Source organism: Eucalyptus grandis, chromosome 10 (assembly GCF_016545825.1).
Source record: "Eucalyptus grandis isolate ANBG69807.140 chromosome 10, ASM1654582v1, whole genome shotgun sequence".
NCBI classification, from domain to species: domain Eukaryota; kingdom Viridiplantae; phylum Streptophyta; class Magnoliopsida; order Myrtales; family Myrtaceae; genus Eucalyptus; species Eucalyptus grandis.
Genome location: NC_052621.1, coordinates 8,762,380 through 8,790,080, shown reverse-complemented (window position 1 = coordinate 8,790,080; position 27,701 = coordinate 8,762,380). Strand labels below are relative to the sequence as shown.

Below are 27,701 nucleotides of genomic sequence, written 5' to 3'. Positions count from 1 at the left end.
GTGGAGCTACAGAGGGAGAAAATTACGCTGAAGACCACGGTCTTATTGACGTCTTTGTCACGCACTCTACTTTCTTCTCCTTTAAGTAGCGTTAGGCAGCATGGCTCTCTCTTGCTCTTGCTCATGCACAGAAGGGTTTTTCGCAGTTGATTTTGGCGAATCACTACCCAATTTGTAGTAGGTCTGTGGGATTCCTGGTAGCTGGAGAAGCAACTGAAGTTTGTTCTGTGGAGCTCAGTGATCAAGCTTCGTCTCGCATGATCCGGCTTTCAGCTTCAGAATCGCCATTTCTCTCCTCTTTGCTGGTGCTCTCTCTCTCTCTCTCTCTCTCTCTCTTCTCTCATGCTCGAGGGTAGGAGAAGATATTGATTGCTTGTATAGTGAGTGCTACGTAGAATTTACTTAAGTGCATTTACCAAATAGTACACAACTGGGCTTTACTCCGACTTCATCAAGAGCGGGATACCGTTTTGTTATTTTTCTTCCAAATGCCATGGAAGCTCTTTCTTTCCTCAGACTCGTGGAGAACCATTGCCGCCACCACAACTCCACCGCGAAAATGGACGACCAACACACTGCCTGACAAAAGGCACTGCGAAACGGACATAGGTTGGATGAAGAAGACTACTTCGAGCTGGAGATCTCGCGCGACATCACTGACAGCGACTCCAAAGCAGTTGCTTCGGCCTCCTTCTTTGAGCTGGAGCTTCACGCCCGACATCATCCACAGCGGCCAAAGCCGCCAACTTGCTTCTTCCCGACGGGTGCTTCGGCCTCACTCGAAGTCCCTTCCCCATCCTCGGCAAAGAGCCCGCCATTGCCAGAGACGGTGCTGGCGATGCCGGGGCGACTCGACCGAGGGGAACTTCACGAGGTCACTGTATCTCTTGGAGACGCCCCCGTACATGGGCTTCCCCAGATTCAAGTACTTCTGCAACACGTCCTTCAAAAGCCGCTTCGAACTAGAACCATCAGACCACAAGCTCTCTGTCATTTTACCACGCGAAAGACCGCGGGTCTGTTTTTCTCTTCTCGTTTAACCATTCGTCTTCAGAGTTGCTTTCGGTGATGTCATGCGTGAGCTCCAGCTCGAAGAGGAGTCGTCTTCTTCATCGCGTGTTTCTTCTGGCGTTGTGCTGGTGGTAAAGGGTCTCTACGAGAGTACGAGGAAAGAGAGAGCTTTCATGGCTTTAGGAAGAAGAGAAGAACAGAATGGTGATTAGAGTGTGGCCCAATTGTCTACTCGTGGCAACTGATTAATGGGATTATGTAAACCATACCTGGCACTGTTCAAGCACCTAATATTTTCTCTCAAGTATGTTATTTAATGCCTGAGCATGCTCGAATTCTTTTTCATGGAAAAGAGGAGCTTTTCGGGTTCAATGGGAGAAAATTTCGACCTCTAGAGAAGAAGGCAACCAGCCGCCACCGCGGCAGTGGCAAAACATGCCGACTTCGTCTGCCAGTAGCCATAGAGAGTCCATCGTCGGCAGTGAGATCGTGCCATCTTCGCTTAAGGAGATCGCGCCAATTCTCCGTGTGGCTGATGAAATCGAGAGCAACAAACCTAGAGTGGCTTATCTCTGTGAGTGGATACCGCCTTTAACTTTAATATATATTTTTTAAACTTTTATACTGTTCGCACCTTGTTCGGCTTTTCTAGCTCGACAGTTTTTTTATTATGTGAATTAGCTCCCATATTCCTGGATTTTTACGGGCTGGGTTTTTCTTTCTTCTCCAACTGCGGAACTAGACATGCCTATTTTCATTATTTATGCATGGATTGGGTAGCTACATTTTGTTGTTATGGTGACCTGTCCGAAATATAAATGGAGAACCAATGATTGATGTTCACACCGGCTGCTTCTCACGAATGAAGGGAAAATTGTTAGAAAAAGTCCTAACCTATTACATTTTTACAAATTGAATCATAAATCTTTTGATTTTACTAATTGAATTCTAAATATTTTTAGTTTTGCTAATTGAGTCTATTTAGTAATTTTGGTTGAAAATTACTAACATGGAACGCGAGCGTCCTATGTCGCATGACCAATGCTAACGTAGATAAATTTTATTAATATTTTAGTTTTTATTTTTATTATTTAATTTAATTAATTTATTTTTTTCTTCTCTTCTTCCTACTCTAACCATTCACCGGGCCTTGGCAACTAGCCAAAGTCAAGAGCCGGCGAGGGTGACCCTCATCCGCCCTTGGTGAGGTATCGATCTCGCCGTCTCTGGGCAAGGATGAAATTAATACAAAGTCTTCTTATTATGCATATAATTAAAATAATTATATAAAGATGGACAACCTTAAAACAAAAGGATGCAAGGTCAACTATGAAATCACCTAGGCTTCTAATGCCAGATGAGACTGAAACGCTATATGACAAAACTAGTAAAAGAGATGCAGGAAAGTCCTAAATGAAATTATTTATATTTTAGGAGATGACATGTTCTAAATATGAAAAATGTTGAATCCAAATAATGGAAACTATATATATATTAATAGACGTTAGGATCGTCTAAAGAATGTCGGGAACGACTTGTCGCCCTTGTAATGCACGGCCAAGCACGAGAATGATTGGACATATATATATATAGTGTCCAATGAGCCCTCCCTGGTTCAACCATGGGCCAAGCCTCGCACATGGGTAGCCCATGGCTGTGCCTTTTACGTTCCAAAATGGGCTTTAGCTAGGCCTTAATTAGATTAATTAGGGCCCGGAATATGATCGAAAGTGAGAAAGGTCCAATTTCGATATGAAATAAAGGGTTCACGTGCTCCGACCACTTCGATGGCAGTCGTTTTCCATGTATGGTCAATGATCATGACCTACCATGGCTCTGATTACTAAGGTGAGAAAACGCAATGAAAAGCTCTAATGCGGAAAGATGCATTGTTTTTTTACTGGACACAATTCCCCAATTTTCATGAATGCGGATGAGACATTTTGGGTGAAAAATTTAGATGTCAATTATGTGGATAGACATTTCCGTTGTTTCTTTATTATAGGGAACCGTATAAATGTTTTGTACTATAAAAAAATTGATCGCACATTAACCTTCTTAACTGACTTAAGATGCTGAGTTGGTAAATATGTTCATGATTATTCTGATTACATTTTGGTGACATCGTGGTTTTGTTGCTGTTACTATGTCTTGTGGGGAAATAACCTGAAGATATAGGGAACCGTATAAATGTTATTATAGGGAACCGTATAAATGTTTTGTACTATAAAAAAATTGATCGCACATTAACCTTCTTAACTGACTTAAGATGCTGAGTTGGTAAATATGTTCATGATTATTCTGATTACATTTTGGTGACATCGTGGTTTTGTTGCTGTTACTATATGTCTTGTGGGGAAATAGCCTGAAGATATATTGTTTTCAAACAAAGAAAGGATGAATTGTTTCCGTCGTTTCTTTATTATGGAGGACTATTTAAATGGTTTTATGGGGAACTCAAAACTTGACTAGTGGTTTGTTTAACCTTCTTTAAGTGCGGAGAACCAAAAAATTAATTCGGCATCCTGCTGACTACTTTGCACCATAAAGAACTATAACGTTCCGTTTGTAATGCTATCAATGTGCAGATTATTCAGAACTTTCCGAGTATGTCCAGCTATTTCTAGTTAGTCCAACGCATGTAAGATGCTAAGTTTATACACGTCCAAGATGTTCCTGTTTTTTCTGGTCGATCAATGAGTTCGAAGTAGTGCTTTTTAGCTGTTGCTCTAACTGTTGACTTTAGTAAGGCTTTCGGCATTTGGGATCTGACTTTTATAGCATCGCTGACTATGTCTTCCGGTGAGGAGCGTTTACATTGAACACCTCGAAACGTATGAATATTTTCATTTGGAGCTCTAAGCATAACCAAGCTTACTTGCGTATAGGTGCAACCTCGTATTGGAGAAAGTCTTTTGAGTACTTCCGCCAATTTGTTTCATTATTGCTTCCATACGTATTTAAGTTTGCTGGCTGTTATGATGTAGGTCGAATTTATGCTTTCGAGAAGGCTCAAGAGTTGGATCCCACTTCTAGAGGACGTAATGTTCGTCAATTTAAGACTGCTCTCCTTAAGCGTATTGGCAAGGTAAAGCACCGTTTCTCCATTGGGAGCAATTACTCTTTTTTCACCCCTTTTTAAGCGATGTTCTGTTTGGAAAGACACAGGCTCGTTGCTGTAACTACGGATATAATTTTTTGAAGTTATCTTATTCCTTTCAATTGCTTTCAATTAGCATTTTGAGTCTACAGTGTTATACAGATGGATACTTGCAAGTGAGGACTATTTCCAGTCCCCACTTGCTTCGTGCTTCTTGTTTTCTTTAAGAAAAAACATACGGTGAAACTATGTAGGTATCTTAAGTCTTCAGAGTTAAAACTTCTTTTTGATCTTTTCTGTTTTTCTCTTTCCATGCTCGGTCCATTTGAAGGTACCTTCTTTTCCCATGAATTTCTGAAAAGTTTCTATTCATTTCCAGGCCAACGATCCAACCTTGAAGGTATTGGCTAAAAAAAGTGATGCAAGTGAAATGAAGAGTTTTTATCAGGATTACTATAGAGGAAAAATTAAACCTTTGCAAAATGCTGCTGATAAAGCTCATCGGTATGTTCATAGAGTTACTTTACATAATGTGTTGGAAAATATGCTATTACCTTCCTAGTTTTCAGCTGTTAACATGGTCTCAAATACAGTGCACAGCTTTCCAAGGCTTGCATAACTGGTGTTGTACTCTTTGAAGTGTTGGAAGCTGTTTATACCACGCTATCCATTAAAATTGAAAAGGAGGTAAACCTTCGCACATTTCTTGAACTTATTACATGATCGGTAGGCTGATTCGAATGAGACCTCTGTCGTATTATCTGAATCTTCTCTTAGCTGACAGCATGTGCAATGAGCTGTATCGCTGATTCCACTTAGCAAAAAGGTTCTTCTTTCTTTTCCATAGAATATGTCAGCGGGTAATATCGGTCCACATTTATGTGGGTACAGATTTTGAAGGCACGGAATAAAGTAGAAGAAAATATGCAAATTTATGCTCCTTACAACATTCTCCCTCTGGTTCCTGTTGGTGCAAATCAGGCAATTAGTAAATATCCTGAGGTTTGCATCCCCTTCCAAACATTGAAATGCGGTGCTACGGCCTTACTTTTCAGCAGTACCTGAAACTATTGTTGTATGTAATATTCTTGCTTTGTAGATCCAATCTGCTGTAAAGGCTCTTCACAAAACTGAGGACCTTCCATGGCCAAACGGCCATGAAAAGAAGAAGCATGGAGATGTTCTAGATTGGCTCCAGGCAATTTTTGGATTTCAGGTATGTGGACTAACCAACTCACGCCATTTACTTTGCTATCAGTTTTCTTTCATTTCTCATCTAATTATGGTTCATTGGACTGTCTATTTACAGGAGGATAATGTGGCAAACCAAAGGGAACACTTGATTTTATTGCTTGCAAACGTGCACATTCGGAGATCTCCGAGATCCGAGGTGCCTTGTGCTATATTCATCCTAGAAAATGCATCTGTTGGTCCTTTTGCAAGTAAATTACTACAGCATGCGATGTCTTTTTGCTGGATTTGTTTTCGTATTGGTTTGAGGGAGGTTTCCATCATTTGGATATCTGCTATTATGTTGTCTGGAGAATAAAGTGATGCAACTAATTCAACCGAATACCGGCTAACTGCCTATTATAAGGTGACCCCACCCAGTCAGCTCTCGTGGGCTTCGCTGTCACCCGTTACGCTTGGTTCTATTCTTTTCTCTTTTGACAATGAGAAAGCATTTCTTATGTTGATAAGCTTTGAGCTATGGCAAACCCATTGATCTCATAAAGTTTCGCCTGATCCCATGGTTGATGAAGCCTTCTTATCGAGTAGAAAAGAGTGCAAGCATTATTTAGACGTCTCTACTGTCTTTGGCATTGAGAGAGATCATCCTGTGTTCCTTTTTCCGTGGCTTGAGTTTGGGACAACCATTTCTCTTCCTTCCTTGCTATATTCTAGGCAATGTAATTATTTTCTACAAAAAATTGCAATGCTTGTGATTCTACCTGATTGAGGATTCAGTCTTACACGACAAGTACTGCCAGCTAAGGCTGGTGATGTTTTCTTTGTTATTCTGGTTCTGCTGTTTTTATATTGACTTTATCCTATCAATATGTGATTTCAAGCATAAGCTGCATACGATAGGCTACAAAGGAATGAAGGATCTAGTCTAATATGACATGAAAAGCTAGCTGAGGTTCTTGATGCTGCTGTTTTCCTCCTTTTTCTGGTTCTGCATACTTTTTCCACTTTATATCCAATCAATATCTAACTTGAGCTGCATCAGTCATGGGTAGTCAGAACATTTCTATTTCCCTTTGTAGACAGAGTACTCACCTCTATAATATGTAACTTTGAACATAAGCTGCATCAATCATGGATTGTAATAACGTTTATTTATTGTCCCTTCTAAGACAAAGTACTCATTCATCCTTATTGTTTTGGCTAACAGTAGTTATGTACACGATCTTGATTATGGCCTTTGGGAATTTCACTATGCTGACATGCTTGTTTATCTTCTTAATTAGTCACAGGATCAGGTACTCACAGAAGTGATGAAGAAACTTTTTGAGAACTACGAAAAATGGTACAAGTTTTTGGACGAGAAGAGCAATCTTCGGTAATGCTTTTTCTGCTACTTTATCTGGCGAAGTCCAACTTTGGTCTGGTTGTGCTGTTTCTTAAATTTCATCCTCAAACATATTTGCTTTTAAATCATGGGTAACTTCTTAATTTTGACAATCAATTGATGCATGGGTATGCGGACATGGTGCTCCTGATGGGGCAATATGGACTTACTTGGGATGCTTATCTTTGACAGAAAAAGATCCGAAGAGAACTTTTCTTTGATCCACATCTGTGTCAGTATGGAAATTTATAAGGACCTGAGAACTTGTTGAGAGAAACATTTACATTTGAATAAAAAGGGGAAAAACCACAGAATCTAATAGCTCGACGTGATGGTAATGAATAAGAATTCACCATCAGAACGCCTTTTCACAGTGAACATAACAAAAGAGTTGCAAAACTAATGACGATGACTAGTGTTTAATTAAGACGAGAGAAAATATATTAAAAGGGCCACAGAGAACTCATTTTCAATTGTCATTCAAGCATGGTTTCAATTTTTCCTGTTAGCATAAATTTTATTGATCAAATGGTCTTTTTCTATTCTTGACTTGCACCGATTACATATGCATCTAATCCCAATTCCTGATCAAGAGTGCCTTTCTTCATCTGCAACCTTGGTTCTAAATATGCAGCTTACCGGAGACTAAAGCGCAGCAGCGTAAACTTCTCTACATTGGTCTATATCTTCTAATTTGGGGGGAAGCAGCAAATCTGAGATTCATGCCAGAATGCCTTTGCTATATTTTCCATCGTGTATGTTTTTTTTTTTGGGATTATGCTGTTAATATCCTGTTCATGCTCTAGAAGGTTATTGTCGATTTATCTGTTCCTGCTTTCTTTTAAACCTCAATTTTGTTGACGTCTAATGGTCGACATTTCAGAAAAGCTTAAATCATTAGTTAAGAAAGAGGGGGGGTTCACTTACTCCATGGTTCCTCTGCAAAGCAGATGCGGAGGATATTGTCCTACATTAGAAGGAAGCAGAGAACTGTCGTGGGCTGTGGCTGAACTGATGGCATTCCTCAAGGCCCTTTTTGTTTTGTGGAAAATGAACGATTTGGAAAACATCTCGCTTGTATCACTTACAAAAAATGAAGGAATGAAAGATATTTTCATTATCTACGAAAATCTTTAGATATAAATTGTTGTTGGTAATGAGAACGTGTTTCATTGACTAATTATCTGTTTGCTTGTGCATCTTTGTAGATGGCTGACGATGTGAATGGAAGGCTCCATGATAATAGTGTCAGTCGAAGAAATATGGAGCCCGCTTATGGAGGTGGAGAAGAGGCCTTCTTGAGAAAAGTCGTTACTCCATTTTATCAAGTGATTGCGAAGGTACTTCACAACATCTGTTTATACACATGTTTGTCTTTATCTCTTCATGCTTTGGGTCTTTTTTTATGCTACTTTGATTGCTAACCAGGAAGCGGAAAGGGGTAAGCGTGGAAGATCAGCGCATTCTCAATGGAGGAACTATGATGATTTAAATGAATACTTTTGGTACTTCACATTTTTTTTTTTCAGTAAGCTTCGTTCATCTTAGGGGGGATATTAACCTCCTATCTATCTTTGAACAGGTCAGTTGATTGTTTCCAGTTGGGTTGGCCGATGAAGCCGGAGGCCCATTTTTTTCACGTTCCTGCTGCTGAGGTACATATACTACTTCTTTCCTTGCAGGTTTTTTTGGTTGCTTAAAAGCAAAATCTGTTTGTAGGGATGAGCATATCGTACCTGCCCGGACCGGACCGGACTGGCTGGTTTGGTCCGGTTCTCGGAGGCGTCGGTTTGATTCTGGGTTCCATAAAAATGGACCGAGTGATTTTTAGTCCGGTTCTCGGTTCCGGAGGGGAACCGGTCCAGATTGGACCGGACCGACTTTTTTTTTTTTAATATATAAATATTTTTTAATTTCTTAAAAATAGCAATAAACCCTAAATTTATAATAACTCTAGTATTTTTTTTTTAATTTTTTTTTGCTAAGTGGCCGGTTCCAGTCTAGTTCCTGGTTCCTAAGTGGAACAAAATCGGATCGGGAACCGATCACCCCAAGTTTGTATATTGCTACATTCTATATATGCCAACATATGCACCATTAACGAAAATTAAGAATGCCCCTATTTTGAAGGATGACCCCCTATTTTGAAGGATGACTAGAATTTTATCAAAGAAGGTACCAAGGGTTTCCGCTTGTGTACAGAACAACTTCCTAAGGGAAGCCACGCATTTGCAAAAATTATGAAGAGAATGCTTTTATCATCTCCAACAAGCTATAAATCTGAAATTGCATTGTATTTTCCCAGCGTACAGAACAACTTCCTAAGTGAAAGTGTAAAGCCACTGATCTCTGAAAGAATCCCGTTAGGATTCATCTCATCGAAGTGCCCTCTTTTTTCTTTCTTGCTTTCCAAATGAACCGAGAGACAGGGGAGGAATCGTCTTGACAACTTTTGTCTTTCCTACGCATGTGTTTCGCCAAAATTGGGAATTGACCCAAATAGTAAAAAATCTTTCACCAGAAAGTTGATTTTTGGTTTTCTATGAGATGGTTCAGTAGTGATTTAACGAAGAAAGAAGAACAATAAATTTAAAAGTAAAAGACTGCACATTATGGAAATTGAAAAGATATTAACATTAATTATCTGAAAAAGTATATCAGGAATATGTGTTCACGATGATAGTGAAGCCCTCCAATAATTATCGCCTTTTTATAGTCTATGAAACATAACTGTTTATAGACAGATAATACTCTAAATGCAGTTACAACTGCATCTACTTGATTCTAGGCTTTACATGCACACATCAATCTTATCAACAAACGCTTACAATTCTTGAAGTGCCATTGGACTGCGCCACCATATTTCGATATCCATGCCTTTAATTGACATTTCACTCGATCTCCTTTCTTCTTTTCCCCATGTCCAACACTCAACCAAATTAACAGTGACACTGGCTATATTTTAGTTTTGTCATTGAAAGGAGATATTCGTCAACCACTCGCCATTGTGCATCAATAGTTATATCTCATGGTCATTAATAATCATCATTTATAGTCTACATTATGTAGCATTCGGTGATTGTCACATGACTTGCCGATAACCCTAGCGGTCTCATCACCAAGCTCCATATCCAAGCAAATTGACTTCATGTCGATTATGGAGAGCAGGTCAACTTTTTTGGGTGTAAATAGAATGAATTGAAAGCCTTCCGAGCCCAAAGTTCATCTTGAACTGATTTTTAATGGCGGTCATCCTTTCCCACGTCTAGCGTCATCGTGTAGAGCTCAAAGAAATTATATAAAAGCTTCTAACTCCCCGTCTTGAGCCTGACGTATGAAGTCAATCTGTTAAACCATTTTTCCATTCCCGGCCTTCCTGCCATCAGCCACTTAGCGTGCTTGCTAGTTTCTACGTTTAACAAGTGAACCAACATACCTTTTAAGGCAGCATATCCACAACATCTATCAGTCTTTGGCAAAATTTGTGGCCGTTGCCCACACTAACTGGAAATTTCTTTGAAATCATCCCACCCTTGCGTTCTGCACTTTATATCCCTACCCCCACGCTCCCCTATTTAACAGAGTGATCCATCCTTCATGGACGCACCCAATATAACAATCAGCACTTCCTTCAAGAACTATGATAAATGTAGTACTTAAGGAACATTAAGATTGACGGTCTAAAGCTATGATAAAATCCTGCATTTTTTCCCATAATCAAGTAATCACATGTACTTTAATAGCTTATATATTTAAGTCTTGTTGTGAAGGCCTTGTTTATTAACTTATCTTTATTTATTTATTGTGTTTGGGAAAAGGGGGGTTGGGTTGCATCCTGCCGCCTCACTTTTCTCTGTGCTAGCGTAACTGTATGCTTAATCTTTCTTTTCGATCTCCTTGATTAGTAAGGGAGTGAGGATTGCTGGTTTTCTCATTTCATGAAGCTATGAAGATCAGGTTGAATTTAAATGCGCTAATCTTGATTTTCTTGTGTTTGTACAATGTAGGATTCTATACCTGCCAGTCAAGATCGATGGGTTGGGAAAGTAAATTTTGTTGAGATTCGGTCTTTCTGGCACATTTTCAGAAGCTTTGATCGGATGTGGAGCTTCTTTATTCTATGCTTACAGGTTCACGTTTACGCTTTCTTGGTGCTTGGGACACTAGGATTTTGTCTACGCAAAATTTGACTGAATTTGACTTTGATCTTATTTTAGGCAATGATAATTGTTGCTTGGAATGGCTCTGGGGATCCAAATGCTCTCTTTACTCCTGATGTTTTTAAGAAAGTGTTGTCTATCTTTATAACTGCTCCGATACTGAAGCTAGTGCAAGGTACTAGAGATTAACCTTCCGCCGGCGTAAATTCCTTTGGTTTTATCTTTCCTAGGCTCCTTGAACTTGGTTTGCACACAATGATCTGTATCTTATTCATTGTCCTTGCAATTCTACAGCAAAGACTAGCGATGTTTTGCATCTGGCAAGCATTACCCAACATAAAAACATTTGAAACCATGTTCTTAGCAGTAATCTTTTCAGTGTATTAAGTGCATTTAAGCTTTCTACGATTTCAAATAAATGAATTTAGATCTCGAGATGCTCTAGAGTGCATACACGCTCAAATTGATACTGAATACTGAAGCAATCACCAGTGTTTTATTAACCAATGCTTTGCTGCTGTTGGATGTTATTGTGGAAGCGTGTGTGTGTGCAAGTGTTATGTGTGAATAAAAAAGGACTACAATGGCAAAGGGAGAATGGGTAAAAAAACAGAGCTTTTATTATGAAAGTTTTTATTACAAAGGAAGGAATGTGTGTATTTTTTTTTTTTTTTTTACAACTTAAAACAGACACCCCAACCCCTATTTATAGGCGTGTCACCACCTTACACAACCGACTTTGAGGACTTCTAGTTGCTTCTCCATTTTTCTGTATTTTTCTATTCTCAGCTTTACAGCTTTTGTTGACTTGTTTACTTTTTCTTTTGTCTATTTGCTGCCCACGTACCAGAAAGTTCTTTAACATTTGAGAGTTTTCTTGCCTTTTTCTTGCATGCACATGTACTAGAAATTTCTCCAACGTACGAGAATCTTCAACTTTGTCTTGGACAAATTGTTGCCGCCATTTTTTCTTTCTCCATTAAGTCTGGTGTAGTCTAGATCTTTCCAAAAATGGATCATTTTTTAACAGCTACTCATGTGAAGATCAAATGTATAGCCATTTAAAAGTACACCTGGTTTTTCGATAATTTTTTTTGTTTAGATAAGTAGCAATTAGTGTATAAAATTGTTGCTCATATGGAATTAATGGTACACCTGCTGTAATTGTGTTTAAGAGCTTATCGGATTTTTTTTTTTGATAATTAAGATAAGTACCAATTAGCGTATAAAATTTTGTTGCTCATGTGGAATTAACGGTACACCTGCTATAAATGTGTTTAAGTGCTTTTAGGACGCAGTTTTGTTATATTCAAAATTCCTACAGGATATTAACATGGAAGAATAATCTTATTGCATTTTTTTTTTTTTTTGGTGCAGCTGTGCTTGATGTAATTCTCAGCTGGAAAGCACAATGGAGCATGACTTCGTTTGTAAAGCTGAGATATATCTTGAAGGTTGTTTTGGCTGCTGTTTGGGTTATCATTCTGCCAGTAACATATGCTTATACATGGGCAAATGCTCCTGGTTTGGCTCAAACCATTAAAAGCTGGTTTGGCAATGGTTCAAATTCACCTTCCTTGTTTGTCTTAGCTGTTGTGATTTACCTCTCTCCAAATATGCTCGCTGCACTGTTGTTTCTCTTCCCTTTGATCCGTCGATCCCTGGAGAGGTCGAATTATAAGATTGTGATGCTCATGATGTGGTGGTCACAGGTATTACATGCTGAAACAAGAATTTAGTTGCTTGTGCAAATGCCGGATAATCCTATTCACAGTTTGTTGTGTGTCTGGCTCTAATGGTAACCTCATGAATGGCAGCCTCGGCTCTATGTTGGGAGGGGAATGCATGAAAGCACGTTCTGTCTCTTCAAGTAAGAATTCTTTCTTGAAAGACGTACACTTGCTACCTACTTTTTTCTTGGCCAAAGTCTGACTTTTACGGAGTGGCACCTTTGTGCTAGGTACACGTTATTCTGGGTTCTTCTGATGATTACAAAGTTGGCATTCAGCTATTACATAGAGGTATGTTAAGTAGTGTTCCGTCGTTAAACTTTTTCTGGGGTACTTAGCAAGCACATCTAGGGCAAAAAAAAAAAAAAAAAAAAATCAGGAAATCTTTTCTTGCAATTAAAGCCCCGTGGTAAAATCTTTGACAGCACTAAATGGAGTCTGCACACGCTGTAATGCAAACTCTTGACATTTTCTTCTTTTTGTGGCCTGAGGACTCAAGATAATATTTGCAACTAATTTTAATGGCTGCTACTAGTATAAATTCCTGACAAAGCATGTTGTTGCCCTTTCAAATGAGTCACAGATAAAGCCTTTGGTGGGTCTTACAAAAGCTATAATGAGTGTTCGGGTAACAAATTTCCAGTGGCACGAATTCTTTCCACGAGGTAATGAAGCTGAATATTACCATGTTGGGTAAATACTTGTTAACTCGAATCAAGAATCTGTCTTTATACATACTTTAACTTTGCAGCAGAAAACAATATTGGTGTCGTGATTGCCCTATGGGCTCCGGTTATCCTGGTACATGCTATACTAGGTCTTTCCTTTGGGCATACTGTTGTAACTCTTGCTTAAGCTTATGTGTCTACCGCTTTTTGATATAGTTATTTTCTCTTTAGGTCTACTTTATGGATACTCAAATATGGTATGCAATATTCTCCACGTTATGTGGAGGATTTTGTGGTGTCATTCGTGGGCTCGGAGAGGTAACTGGAAAATGTCAAATAGTGGTTCTTATGGGTTTGTTCCGCTTGTATTATGTATTTTTTTTTTTCGTGGGAATTACACTAAAGTCATTATGAGAAGTTTCAAGCTGGTTCTTTGACCTCTAACAGTTTTCGTAGAACCTACTAGCAATGATCTTTACTTTTCAATGGCTTGGATTCGTGCATTTTCTATGAGAGTGCATCCTCCCTGGTATGACCGAGGACAACAGAAAGAACAATATTGTCTATCGTGAAAGCCGAAATCTAGATGTCACCAGCAGGAATTAGGGCAACGTTCTCCTTAATTCAGTTACTTTATTACTAACAATATTTGCTAGCTTCACAACAGGCTTCTTAGCTCGTGTCAAGTTAGTTTCAATCTCTACCAAGTATATATAGAGATGTCTTCTACATCTGGTGGTATGCTGCTTAATCTGTACATTGTATGGAGTGCACTGTTGTGAACTTGGATAGTGGATATCTTTCTGATAACGCACCCCAAATAGTGGATTGATGTGTTTTTGTCCTTTTGAATTGCATTTTCTGTCTTCATTTGACATTTCTGGATCTGCATGTTTCTTGATTACCTGGTAACCGTTTATATGCATACGTCTGGTTACCCTCTGCACATACATGCAAATATAGTCGGCTAAGACTTAAACATGAGTCCCTTTTAACAGCATTATCATTTGTTTTTTACTCCTCAAGTTGCTGTAGGTAACATTGCAGAGAAATCCTTAGTTGGGTTTTACTAATTTTCTTCCGTCTTTCATTTCCTTGTTACTTGAAATCCCTAGGTACGGACATTGGGAATGCTTAGATCTCGTTTCCAATCTTTGCCGGATGCTTTCAATGTCCATTTAATCGCAAAAGGAGGTTGAGGTTTCTGCACTTCCGGATGGTTTTTTTTTTTTTTTTTTTTCATTCAAAATGATTGACCTCAATAGTCGTTGAGAGAATTCAGCAGCAGTATTTATGTCGTTTATCTGGCTTTGTTGACAGGCCCAATCAAACGAAGAGGGCAAAGCAAAATTTGCTCGATTATGGAATACAATAATTATCAGCTTCAGAGAAGAAGATCTTATTAGCGACAGGTCTTTGGTTCTTAGAATATCTTATTATTATCATCTTCAATAATTTTTTTGCTGGACTCTGTTGCCATCTCTTCTAGTAACAGATCATTCGCCTAAAACACTCTGTTGGTGTTTGCGGAATCGTGTGTTAATGTGTGTGCAAGGGGTGTTTTGTATGTGAATTATCAAGAGAGCAAAAGAACTAAGAACAAAGTGGGCAAGGGCAAAGTAATAATAGGAATGTGTAAAAGAGAGTGGAAGAGAAGTACAAGGGAACAAAAATGAACTTTTATTTATTGTAGTACAAATGGATGGGGAGGAGCTTGATTACCTTTTGTTGGTATACTACGCTCCCCCTCCTATTTATAGGGTGCTCCACCAACTAAGTACAACATTCTAGATTTCTGTAGAATACTGTCCACGTAAGCTTCATCTAGGAAATTATATATTGTAGTTTAGCCACTCTTCTTCTAGAGACTTCTACATTTGTGTTTCTAAACTTTTCTTTGCCGCCTAAGCTAGATGTTCTTTTTTAAGGATTTTTCTTGTCTTTTCTAGCTAATATCAATCTTGAAGTTTCTAGAAATTGGATCAACAATTCAACATTTACTTTAATTAGTAATTGAAATTTAATTGCTTCTCTGTTGCTTTTTCCAGGGAGAAGGACCTTCTGCTTATGCCGTATCAGGCTGACAGAGAACTTAAAGACATTATCCAATGGCCTCCATTTTTACTAGCCAGCAAGGTTGGTTCACCGATATCTAATTATGCATTCGAGTTCTCCTCCTAACATCTGCTTTACATATTATCCAGATACCTATGGCACTAGACATGGCCAAAGACAGCAATAGTAAGGACCAGGAACTCAGGAAGAGAATAGAGACCGATAACTACATGTCTAGTGCTATTCGTGAATGCTATGCTCAGTTTAGAAGCATCATTAACATTTTGGTTCAAGGACGTGAGAAAAAGTAAGTCTGATTTGCAACATTTCTTGTCACCTGTTCTATAAACCTTTGTAGGACGACCAAAACCTAGTGGTTCTAATTTGCCCTGTCTGGATCTCCATTGCTGCGTCCCAGGCTTATTGACAAGATCTTCGAGCAAGTTGAAAGACATGTAGAAAGGCACGATCTGACTAGTACATTGAAGATGAGTGCTCTTCCAAGCCTGCATGATCTCTTTGTTCAGCTCATCAAATTATTGGTAATGATTATATTCTCTTTGTATATTTTCAATACTTTTGGTTAATTTAGGGTTGACTATTTGATAATCATTTTTTTGTTTTTATTTTGCTTATTTGCAGTCAGGCAATAATGCACGGGATAGCGATGAAGCAGCATCGCGACCAATTTTTCGGGTTTGAACCACCTAGGGTTTGGCTAATGGATTGTTAAGCCTAAACTTAACTCGGGCTCTCCCAAGCCCATACCAATTCGCGACTTAGGTTCATGTTTTTAGCATGCAATTGATTTTTTAATCGGAGTCGCCACTAATCTATTTTTGGTGGGTCGATTAGAAACCCAAGTAAAGTAATGGGAGTTTCACTTTACTCCTACGAATCAGAGACTAGTGCGGGGACGCCACTAGATTTCTCTAATGCCCTTTCGGTACCATTATTTTATTTTCAAAAAATGTTTTGCGGGCAGCTTAAATTGATTTTAAATCTATTTTCCTAACATGTGAGGTGATCATGCGAGTGCGCAATCCACTAATTTAACACCCGGATAAACAATAAATAAATTGCAAAAACTTACCTCAAAACAACGAAAGCATCGCAATGTTAAGTTAAAAACCACATCAACAACCCTAGATATGATTTCTAATTACCACGCAATTTTTTTTTTTATTTTTCACTTAATTAATAAGAATCATGCAATATGCAATGCAATATTAACAAAATGACCTAATTCTAATGTCATGCAATTTCTAATTAAATGGGTCTAATAACAATCCCTAAATGACATGCATCTAAATGAAGCTAACCCTAAATTGATTTTTTTTTTATTTTTTAAATAAAATTCCTATTCTAAACATGTAAACCCTAAGACATGCAATATTCTAATTCAAACATATCTCGAGATAAACTAGGCAATTAAGACGAGACAATTCATTCAAAATCATCGAAATATCGCACATCGTTCGGATCAAGAGACAATATTTCGCTAATAAAATCAATAAATTGATCTTAAGCCTTAAAGATCAAAATATCAATTTTATTCCCGCTTAATTAATTATTTCATCTAAGGCCTTATAGATGAAATAAAAAATCATGGCGCGGTCACGAATCCGGTAATATGTTGAATTTCCAATCATATACTAAAGACTAATTATACTAAAAAAACAAGATAAAAGTAAAATAAATTAAATAAAATAAACTAAAGAAAACTACCTAATGTGTTTTCTCTTGTTTTTTTTTTATTGGGCTTGGCAGCCGTGGGGTCCAGCCAAGGATGGCTGACCGGAGGTCCGGCGAGGCACCGGGAGCGGCACGTCGGCGGCGAGGGGCTTGCGGGTCGCGCGAGGCAAGGCGGAGGCGTCGGGCTCTGGTGGTGCAGCAGCAGGGATGGTGCCGACGTTGCAGGTGCTTGGCGCGGCGACCAGCGGCGTCGAGCAGATCGGCACGGGCTGAGGTGGAGTTGGGGCGCTCGGGTCGCGGAGGTGGCTGGTGTCGCCGTGGCGCGGCTCCGGCTGGGGTGCGTTGGGCTGAGGCGAGCAGCGACGGTGCTGGCTCCGGCGACGTCGGGCAGCGGATCCGGAGTTGCAGGCGTTGGCTGGGCCGTGCTCGGCGCTGGTCGCGGGTTGCAGAGACGCGGGGCGTCGGGCTCCGAGCAGATGCGCGGGCTGGGCGACACTTGGCGTCAGGCGGGCAGCGACGGCGTCTGGCGGAGGCGCGACGGAGCTTGGAGATCAATGGGCGGCGTCGCGGGCAGAGCAGGGGTGTTGCAGCGGCGCGGCGTCGGCGAAGGTGAGCGCGGTCGTCGGGGCGCGGTGCGAGGTCAGGAGCGGCGGTGGTGCAGTGGTGGGTGGCGCTCGGCGATCGTCAGGAGCGGCGGGCTTCGTCGGAGCTCCGGCGTCGGGTCTCCGCGAGTTGCAGCGCGCGGGTGAGGAGTGGATTTGGGAAGATGATGAACAGTAAAGGTCAAATCAACCTTTACTGTTTTTACTTTTCTCTTTTCTCTCCTACTCTTTCTCTCACGTTCTGACTTTTTCTTTTGTTTTTTTTGCAGTTTTTCCTTTTGCACTTTCTGCAGAAGAAATTTTCTTCTCCTTCTCCCTTTTTTCTCTCAATTTTTTTTAGAGAAGCCCCCGTTTGTATGGCCATGTGGATTGATATGTGTGGCCTCTCCAAACAAATTGCACGCGAGGTATTATATAGGTCTAAAAAATGTATCTCTACGGCATATATTTTTTCCTTTTTTGTTCGCGCATGATACCCCTAAATATATCATTGAAATATATCCACCTTGTGCAATATTCCCTTTTGTATTTTTCACATATTATATCCAAAATTTTCCTTTTTGTTCGAAAATCCATAAATGTGTGAAGAATCGAACGGAATATGTGAAAAATTTTGCACTCGCCGTCGGTCCAATAAAATAAACAAAAATGTTCCTAAACTATATGCCATGTGATTTTATTTTTCAGGGATAAAATTAACCCATAATTTTTAAATGTCTAAATGGGTCGCCAAAATTTAGGTGTCACAATTGCCCCTCTTTGAAGGTGAGCTCGTAGAGGTTGCTTTCAAATACAAATTGAGACCTAAATTTTGACCATGCGCTCATTCACTGAGTGATTTTTTTTTTTTTAAATGCAATTCATATGATGCACGGAAATGCTAATGCAAATGATAAAGGAACCTACTTGGAATAACTTACCTTCAAGGAGGATAAAGTAATTCGAGGTAGTGAATGTTACCCGTCCAGGACTCGTACCATTCTACGGTCGCCTAGAATAGTAACATGACTTTGTGAAGATGCTGCTTTCCTAGGACCCGTACCATTCTACGGTCGCCTAGTATGGCAGAAAGGAGTTGCTTTCTCAGGACCCGTACCATTCTACGGTCGCCCAATACGGCAGAAAGGTTTTGTAAGGAACTGCTTTCCTAGGACCCGTACCATTCTACGGTCGCCCAGTATGACAGAAAGGTTTTGTCTAGGACCCGTACCATTCTACGGTCGCCTAAACGAGGATTCATTTTCCAGGACCCGTACCATTCTACGGTCGCCTGAATAAAGAATAGGTGTTGTCAAGGACCCGAACCATTCTACGGTCGCCTCAACGAAGAAAATTATTTTTCCAGGACCCGTACCATTCTACGGTCGCATGAATGAGGAAATTGCTTTTCCAAGACCCGTACCATTCTACGGTCGCTTTGTTAGAGCAATAAATGTTGTCTAGGACCCGTACCATTCTACGGTCGCCTAGGCGAGGTTTTGCTTGGCTAGGACCCGAACCATTCTTCGGTCGCCTTGCCTTGCTACGAAATCATCCGACCAGGACCCGAACCATTCTTCGGTCGCCTTAATCAGATTGAATCTGGAGGAAAAATCTTTGGGGGGACAACTCCATTGAGTGTCGGTGAAAAGGACTCTGGGCTACAAAAGCACGCCAGGTTGATAAAATGAACACCGGGCTACAAAAGCACGCCGGGTCAATAAAAAGAGACTCTGGGCTATGAAAGCACGCCATGTCAATAAAGAAATCCGGGTTACGGAAGCACGCCGGTTCGATAAAATGGACTCAGGCTACGAAAGCACGCCAGGTTGATAAGAGAAATCCGGGCTATGGAAGCATGCCGGTTCGATAAAATGGACTCTGGGCTACAAAAGCACGCCAGGTCGATATAACTGGACAGCTTGACCAAGTCAAGTGTCGATGTACTTGAGAGAGAATACCTGCACAATGACAAGTATTTTAGAGTATGGTAGAGATATACTTACTCGATGATATCTCGATTCTTGGGGATATGTCTTTTGGAATTTGGATATCCCTGTGGAGGTCTTTCACCTCATGGTGGAGGTTTCTCATCTCCTAATATCATGAAACATTCTGAAAGGAACTTGAATTACTTGTTAGACATGATTTAAAGCAAAAACTGATATGCATTTATCAAAGAGATAGACAATTTGAGCTACTCTAAAATGCACATTTCAAAATTTAGTGAGGTTTTCATCAACTCAATCGGGGTTCATGCATAATGACCTTTGCATCACCCAAATTTCCACTAGAGAGAATTATCATTCAAGACAACGACATGGATTTCTTAAAAATGCTAAATGAGAGACTTTTAGTTAAAAAGGACTTTCACTCACTCTCGTTTAGAATAGCTATTTTGTGAGAATCACTCAATCTCATCATCATATTGACAAGGATCCAAGTATTCTCGCAAGTGGTACGATCTTACCAATCTGAGAGGTCTTTAATAGGGACCATAATATGGGCTTGGTCAATGGCTTAGCAAAGGGACTCTTTGAGTCAAGGCAATTGAAAGAACAATTTTGTAATCATCTCCGGGTTTACAAGTCAAGAACCCTGCAAAATGAAAAAGAAATAATATTGCTCGCACTTCTTCGAGCGATGCTTATAAACATATGAACTCCTACGTTAATTTAAGTGCCATAATCTGAAGAGACTTTGTGAGGGACGTAACGTAGGCTGGGTTCATGGGTTGAGAAATGAAAGGATCATTAGGCTCAAAATGTGTGTGAATGGTGAGAGTTGGTGATCATCTTGGCATTGCCACGGTTTTCTTTTTTCAATATTGGGATTGTCTTCATGAAATGCCCCATTGATTGTAAAAACTCAACTTTTGAGTTCTTTGAGTATTGCTCCATCGGGATTCAATTCTTGCAATTGACAGTGGTCACCTTATCTTGACTCTCTTTTTCATCTATGGGCATTGGCCTTGCTTTTACCAGGCACACCGCTTTTTCATGCCCCTAGTTCTTATTCATTTTTTACATTTTTTTCATGGGCATCGGCCTTGCTTTTACCAGGCACCCTGCTTTTTCATGCCCCTTAGTTCTATTTTGAATTCAATTCTTGCGTACAATGCATGCGTCAAGCAATTGCACTTTGAATGACACTCGAACGTTTCAAGAGTCTTCATCTGCCTTTTTGCCTTGCCCCGGTGTGGGGATGATCACCAATTGGGTTTAATGTGAAATGAATTCATAGGCTCAAATGGGCTATGCAAAGGATATAAGTGTGTAAGATAGAGAAAGAAATACTCTTTGTCATCCTAAGGCACTTAAATTACCATATGAATTCAATGTAATAGCATGACTAGAAGATTGATGCAAGTGAGAGCAAGAAAATTTCAATCCATTTTCTTCACCTTATGGTATCGTCTTACCTCCAATTTGCCCTAGTGTGGGGTGGTTCTTGACAGGGATAATTTGAAAAAAATCTCCACAAGTGTATGGGGCTCAAAGAAGTTAAGCAATGGATCACCTGTTGTGTTTGAGATAGAGAAATAATGCCTCTCATCACTTCGGTCATCGTACCTTTGCGAGAGAACTCTTTACCTTGCGGATATGGAACTTTTTACACTCATCTCACAAGTGTATAAGTAGGGGACTGTGTATAGGATAAGGCTTGCCTTTCATCATACTTGACACGTCTCATTCGGCATTCTTAAGCATTGATGTCACTCCATTAAATTGTCTATCTTGACAAATCTCCACATGAAATTGGCGAGCTAAATCAATATGAAAATTTTCTTTTCAAAAGAGTCCAGCAACTTTAAGCATGAAAAGTGTTTGTGACTTCAAAACAAACAATTTATTGCACTCAAAACATGGTTTTAAGCATTCATTCAAGGAATTGTCCCATGAAGGGATTGTCTCGGCAATGGATGTCCGGGATTGAAAATCCGCTTTTTAATTTGATGAATGCTCCATTCTTGCTTTTGCCCCTGCACAAGAGAACGTGCATGAATAGGATACTATGCAACTCAAAGTAAATTCAAATTGCACAACCATTTTGGCTCGGATCGAGATTTTGTCTCGGTCATGTCACTACTAGAATCTGTAGTGCCCCCAATTCGTCATCTACAAGGAAAAGAACAAAGCATCATCTCCCAAAATTATTTATGTTCAAAGACGAGATGTACCTCTTTCACCAAAGATGGATGATCCTCTTTTAACTTGCCCCTCATTTAATGGGCGAGAATGAAAATTCCGTCAAGCATGGAAATGGAATAGACTTTGTTTGGCCTAATGTGCCTTTTTCAGATGCTTTCTTATCGGGTCAAGAAAGTAATGCTCTGAAAACATGAAGTAAATGAGTCAGAAAATTAAATAGGGCTAATCTAAGGCATGTTTTTGGAAATGGTTTGAAAAATGATTTTTTTATTTATTCTTTTTTGGATGAGGAAGCATGAAGAAGCCCAGTCCTCAGAATTTCTCCTTGGATGATATTTTCTTTTCATTGTTGGATATCGTCATCGGGCTGGTTTGGCATACCCCATCATGTCCTCAAAACAAAACTTGTAATTTTATTGATATTCGTCAATCAAATTACATTTATTTGAATGAAAAATGTGATATTTAAGCACTAAAGCAAAACAGAAGAAATTTTTATCAATCCTTAAAAAGCAATAAGAATTCCCACACGGGGAAGGTGCAATTGAACATGCCCCTAAATAAGGAAAGCAAACTACTTAGGATCATGAATCATGTGTGCTTGAGTTCTTCACCCTCCTTGATCTTGTGATGCGAACCCTCCAGGTTAGAGATAAGTCACTAGTCTCTTCATGGTGGCATCAAATTCAACTACCTCGGGAAAATGAGACGATTCAAAAGTTTTTTTGACTTTCTTCTTCGAGTCGCAGTTTCTCATTGAAGATAGAGTACCTATGTCATCGCAGCCCTTTTGTTTGATGAGAAAAGTCACGGTAGCAGACAATTCATCGACTTGACTTTGGTGGTGTGCAATTCGCTTGTTCATATTGTCAATGATACGGTCCGGTACATCGTTTCGATCTGCCATTTTAGCTTTCAACCGTGTACGGATGGGTGAGCGGGAGTGCCCCATAATTACCTAAAGGAATAAACGGGAACATGTAAGCATGAGGTGTAAATGGAGAGTCAATCCATGACAATGATCTAATCGATTTTTCTATTTTTTTCATTTGTTTTTTCATTTATTCATGAAAAGTCTATGCAAGAAGGGAATTTCCTAAAAATGGATATCCTAGTAAAACCAAATTTTCTAGACATGATGTAAAAACAAATTCTCCAATGTTTTTTTTTTTAAATGCATCATTCCCTAGCAATTTCTCATTTCATTTCTAATTGACAAATGAATCAAATCAATGATTGACCTAGATTGTCATGGACCGACCCAAGAAAATAAATTGCATGCTATAGGGAAAGAACACTTACTTCACCAAGGAGAATCAATGGCAATCACATAAACATGCGCATGAGATGTGAGGTTCGATTTCTACTCTAGACAAGCTTAGCAAAGTGAAGTTAGCAGGGTGGGATGACTAGTTGCAGCCTCGCATTCTATGTCAAGTCCTCCTAACTTCGGCTTAGTAAAAAATGATACCCCAATGCAACGCAGCCCCACGAGCAGAGGTAAACATTTTTGACACCAAGAAAAAGCTTTTGGAATTGAGTTGAGCAACCTCTACTATGCGGCCTCGTAGTCGAAGTCGTATCCAACTCAATACCATCCTAAGTGTCCTAGTGCGGCCCAGGTCCAGCGGCGGGTTGTGTGTGCAAAAGTGTAGTGAAAAATGCAAAGCATGCACAACAATTTAGATCAACCATCACTTCAATAACTTGAATTTAAAACATTCATCCCCAACTCCAACACTGCAAGACAAATGTTAGCAATCACTACTCCCCTTATACCTCCCAATCTGCAAAAACATTTAACACCTAAATGTTAGGGACATACCTGGAATCCTTGCTGCCAAACAAAAACATTTTTCAAAAAGAAGAAAATTGGCCTAAGTCCACTAAGCGTTTTAACACAAGTCCCCAGTGGAGTCGCCAAGCTGTCGCGACCAATTTTTTCGGGTTTGAACCACCTAGGGTTTGGCTAATGGATTGTTAAGCCTAAACTTAACTCGGGCTCTCCCAAGCCCATACCAGTCGCGACTTAGGTTCATGTTTTTAGCATGCAATTGATTTTTAATCGGAGTCGCCACTAATCTATTTTTTGGTGGGTCGATTAGAAACCCAAGTAAAGTAATGGGAGTTTCACTTTACTCCTACGAACCGCGAGACTAATGGGTACGGGGACTTGACTTTAGCATGCAATTGATTTTTTTAATCACTAGAAACCCAAGTAAAGTAATGGGATTTCTCTAACTTGCCCTTTCGGTACCATTATTTTATTTTCAAAAAATGTTTTTGCGGGCGGCTTAAATTGATTTTAAATCTATTTTCCTAACATGTGAGGTGATCATGCGAGTGCGCAATCCACTAATTTAACACCCGAGATAAACAATAAATAAATTGCAAAAACTTACCTCAAAACAACGAAAGCATACGCAATGTTAAGTTAAAAACCACATCAACAACCCTAGATATGATTTCTAATTACCACGCAATTTCTTTTTTATTTTTCACTTAATTAATAAGAATCATGCAATATGCAATGCAATATTAACAAAATGACCTAATTCTAATGTCATGCAATTTCTAATTAAATGGGTCTAATAACAATCCTAAATGACATGCATCTAAATGAAGCTAACCCTAAATTGATTTTTTTTTTTTATTTTTTAAATAAAATTCCTATTCTAAACATGTAAACCCTAAGACATGCAATATTCTAATTCAAACATATCTCGAGATAAACTAGGCAATTAAGACGAGACAATTCATTCAAAATCATCGAAATATCGCACATCGTTCGGATCAAGAGACAATATTTCGCTAATAAAATCAATAAATTGATCTTAAGCCTTAAAGATCAAAATATCAATTTTATTCGCATTTAATTAATTATTTCATCTAAGGCCTTATAGATGAAATAAAAAATCATGGCGCGGTCACGAATCCGGTAATATGTTGAATTTCCAATCATATACTAAAGACTAATTATACTAAAAAAACAAGATAAAAGTAAAATAAATTAAATAAAATAAACTAAAGAAAACTACCTAATGTGTTTTCTCTTGTTTTTTTTGGGCTTGGCAGCCGTGGGGTCCAGCCAAGGATGGCTGACCGGAGGTCCGGCGAGGCACCGGGAGCGGCACGTCGGCGGCGAGGGGCTTGCGGGTCGCGCGAGGCAAGGCGGAGGCGTCGGGCTCTGGTGGTGCAGCAGCAGGGATGGTGCCGACGTTGCAGGTGCTTGGCGCGGCGACCAGCGGCGTCGAGCAGATCGGCACGGGCTGAGGTGGAGTTGGGGCGCTCGGGTCGCGGAGGTGGCTGGTGTCGCCGTGGCGCGGCTCCGGCTGGGGTGCGTTGGGCTGAGGCGAGCAGCGACGGTGCTGGCTCCGGCGACGTCGGGCAGCGGATCCGGAGTTGCAGGCGTTGGCTGGGCCGTGCTCGGCGCTGGTCGCGGGTTGCAGAGACGCGGGGCGTCGGGCTCCGAGCAGATGCGCGGGCTGGGCGACACTTGGCGTCAGGCGGGGCAGCGACGGCGTCTGGCGGAGGCGCGGCGGAGCTTGGAGATCAATGGGCGGCGTCGCGGGCAGAGCAGGGGTGTTGCAGCGGCGCGGCGTCGGCGAAGGTGAGAGCGCGGTCGTCGGGGCGCGGTGCGAGGTCAGGAGCGGCGGTGGTGCAGTGGTGGGTGGCGCTCGGCGATCGTCAGGAGCGGCGGGCTTCGTCGGAGCTCCGGCGTCGGGTCTCCGCGAGTTGCAGCGCGCGGGTGAGGAGTGGATTTGGGAAGATGATGAACAGTAAAGGTCAAATCAACCTTTACTGTTTTTACTTTCTCTTTTCTCTCCTACTCTTTCTCTCACGTTCTGACTTTTTCTTTTTTTTTTTTTGCAGTTTTTCCTTTTGCACTTTCTGCAGAAGAAATTTTCTTCTCCTTCTCCCTTTTTCTCTCAATTTTTTTTTTTAGAGAAGCCCCCGTTTGTATGGCCATGTGGATTGATATGTGTGGCCTTTCCAAACAAATTGCACGCGAGGTATTATATAGGTCTAAAAAATGTATCTCTACGGTATATATTTTTCCTTTTTTTTTGTTCGCGCATGATACCCCTAAATATATCATTGAAATATATCCACCTTGTGCAATATTCCCCTTTTGTATTTTCACATATTATATCCAAAATTTTCCTTTTTGTTCGAAAATCCATAAATGTGTGAAGAATCGAACGGAATATGTGAAAAATTTTGCACTCGCCGTCGGTCCAATAAAATAAACAAAAATGTTCCTAAACTATATGCCATGTGATTTTATTTTTCAGGGATAAAATTAACCCCTAATTTTTAAATGTCTAAATGGGTCGCCAAAATTTAGGTGTCAACAAAGTCGTTCATCTTTTCCAAGATATGTTTGAATTAGTCACACGAGACATAATGATGAAAGATCATATACGGGTCTGGCATCTTGGTGCAATCTTGAATTTATTTCATCCGGCGATACCCTTACAACGCAAATTTATTTATTTGTTGTCCAGGCAAAAGGAAATTACTCGACTTGAGCAGGAAAAGGGCCCCTATTTGCATCTGCTGGGGCTATTAGTTTTCCTATTGACGAAAGAACAGCACAAGAAAATTGGAAGAAGGTACCGCTTGTTTTGTTTTTGCAGGAAATGGTGTGTATTTGTGGATTTCCTAGCTTGCTATAACCTGTATCATTACTTATTCAATTTGCAGATTAAGCGGCTTCATTTGTTGCTTACCACAAAGGATTCTGCCATGGATGTACCTTCCAACTTGGAGGCCAGAAGGCGCATTTGCTTCTTCACCAATTCTTGTTTATGAAAATGCCAGCTGCTCCTAAAGTTTGCAATATGCTTTCCTTTTCGTAAGGCCTTTTTCCATAGTTACAAATTTTATGAGTTTTCAGTGAATAGAGCGTTGTATTTGAAGTGGTTCTAATTTGAGATTAACCTTTCTGTAGGAGTTAGCATTTGTTGTTCCTATATGAATATCCAATGACCCCGCCCCACTCCACAATTCTTCATCTACATATTCTTAGTCCTAGTTTCCTTAGATGAATTTTTCGGGTTTTGGTAATATTATTTTATTTTTTTCCATATGTTTCCTACTTGAATTGTGAAGGCTTCCAATAGTGAACTCTTTTTTCTCTTCTTCTTCTTTTTTGGTTATTTGCTTTGAGATTATAAATTTTTTTAATTGGATAAGAAAAATCTAAAACCCGTGGATAATATGGAGAAATCCGCACAACGTACAGATGGGATGGGGTACATCCCGTATAATTTCTTTCATATTTATAGGAGACTACAAGCTATTCGTGAGTACATGACTCATCCAAAGATCAAATACCAGTCAGAGACAAACATGGTTGAATTTAGATAAAAAGTCACCTGCAATGTAGCCCTTAAAGTGCATGTAGCTTTCTTATGGTTTCTAATGCGATAATCAATGTCAGCGTTTTGACTCCTTACTACAATGAGGATGTCCTCTTCTCGTTGCAAAAATTGAGAGGGAAAACGAAGATGTGTTGGAGAAATCTTTCCAGAATATTTTGAAGCTGACAAAACATTTCTATCAGTCTAAGTCTGGATATCGATAGTTAAAGTCTCAAGACTTTATAGTCTCAAGACTTTGTAATCTCAAGACTCAAGACTCAAGACTCAAAATTATTCTCACGACAGTCTTTCTAATCCAAAGTGTTGAAGGAAATCCAAAGCCGAGGTTTATGGTTGAGGATTCGATCCTATCCTACGGAATAGATTCTTTGGTTGGATAATCATTTCGGATTCTTTAATTCTTATCTAAGATCGATTGAAGATCCGATGGTCGACGAAATAATCTTGGATTATTCTATTCTTGGAAACCGAGATCCTGATTGTATGGGCGAACGAGATTGATGGGCTATCATCGATTCCTTAAATAGCTCGGATGATCTTCTTGATTGATTCCGTCCAACGGGTAGATTGGAGGAATTCCTTTGGTAA

General features: G+C 39.9%; 2 protein-coding genes and 2 long non-coding RNA genes across 4 annotated transcripts; all 4 read left to right on the top strand.

The window, feature by feature from the left end:
- Window positions 1–364: 364 nt before the first annotated feature.
- Window positions 365–14,443, top strand: LOC104423498 (callose synthase 3). The gene is made up of 21 exons (XM_039302787.1): window positions 365–1,585; window positions 3,999–4,099; window positions 4,491–4,615; window positions 4,705–4,798; window positions 5,003–5,113; window positions 5,211–5,327; window positions 5,421–5,501; window positions 6,586–6,677; window positions 7,321–7,441; window positions 7,895–8,026; window positions 8,115–8,191; window positions 8,269–8,341; window positions 10,694–10,816; window positions 10,904–11,021; window positions 12,224–12,558; window positions 12,664–12,716; window positions 12,807–12,867; window positions 13,160–13,241; window positions 13,328–13,377; window positions 13,476–13,562; window positions 14,360–14,443. Exons 1-21 carry the CDS (start codon window positions 1,447–1,449, stop codon window positions 14,441–14,443), a joined length of 2,256 nt encoding a protein of 751 aa, XP_039158721.1. The 5' UTR covers window positions 365–1,446.
- A 125-nt stretch (window positions 14,444–14,568) lies between these two features.
- Window positions 14,569–15,589, top strand: LOC120288936. The gene is made up of 3 exons (XR_005546845.1): window positions 14,569–14,656; window positions 15,293–15,380; window positions 15,449–15,589. It is a non-coding gene; the product is annotated as an uncharacterized LOC120288936 (long non-coding RNA).
- Window positions 15,590–16,572: 983 nt separating this feature from the next.
- LOC104435454 (fibroin heavy chain-like) lies at window positions 16,573–25,340 on the top strand. The gene is made up of 3 exons (XM_039302786.1): window positions 16,573–16,576; window positions 17,070–17,603; window positions 24,802–25,340. The coding sequence occupies exons 1-3, from the start codon at window positions 16,573–16,575 to the stop codon at window positions 25,338–25,340; spliced, it is 1,077 nt and encodes a 358-aa protein (XP_039158720.1).
- Window positions 25,341–26,143: 803 nt separating this feature from the next.
- LOC120288935 lies at window positions 26,144–27,242 on the top strand. Its single transcript, XR_005546844.1, has 3 exons — window positions 26,144–26,342; window positions 26,434–26,584; window positions 27,173–27,242. It is a non-coding gene; the product is annotated as an uncharacterized LOC120288935 (long non-coding RNA).
- The last annotated feature ends 459 nt before the right edge of the window (window positions 27,243–27,701 follow it).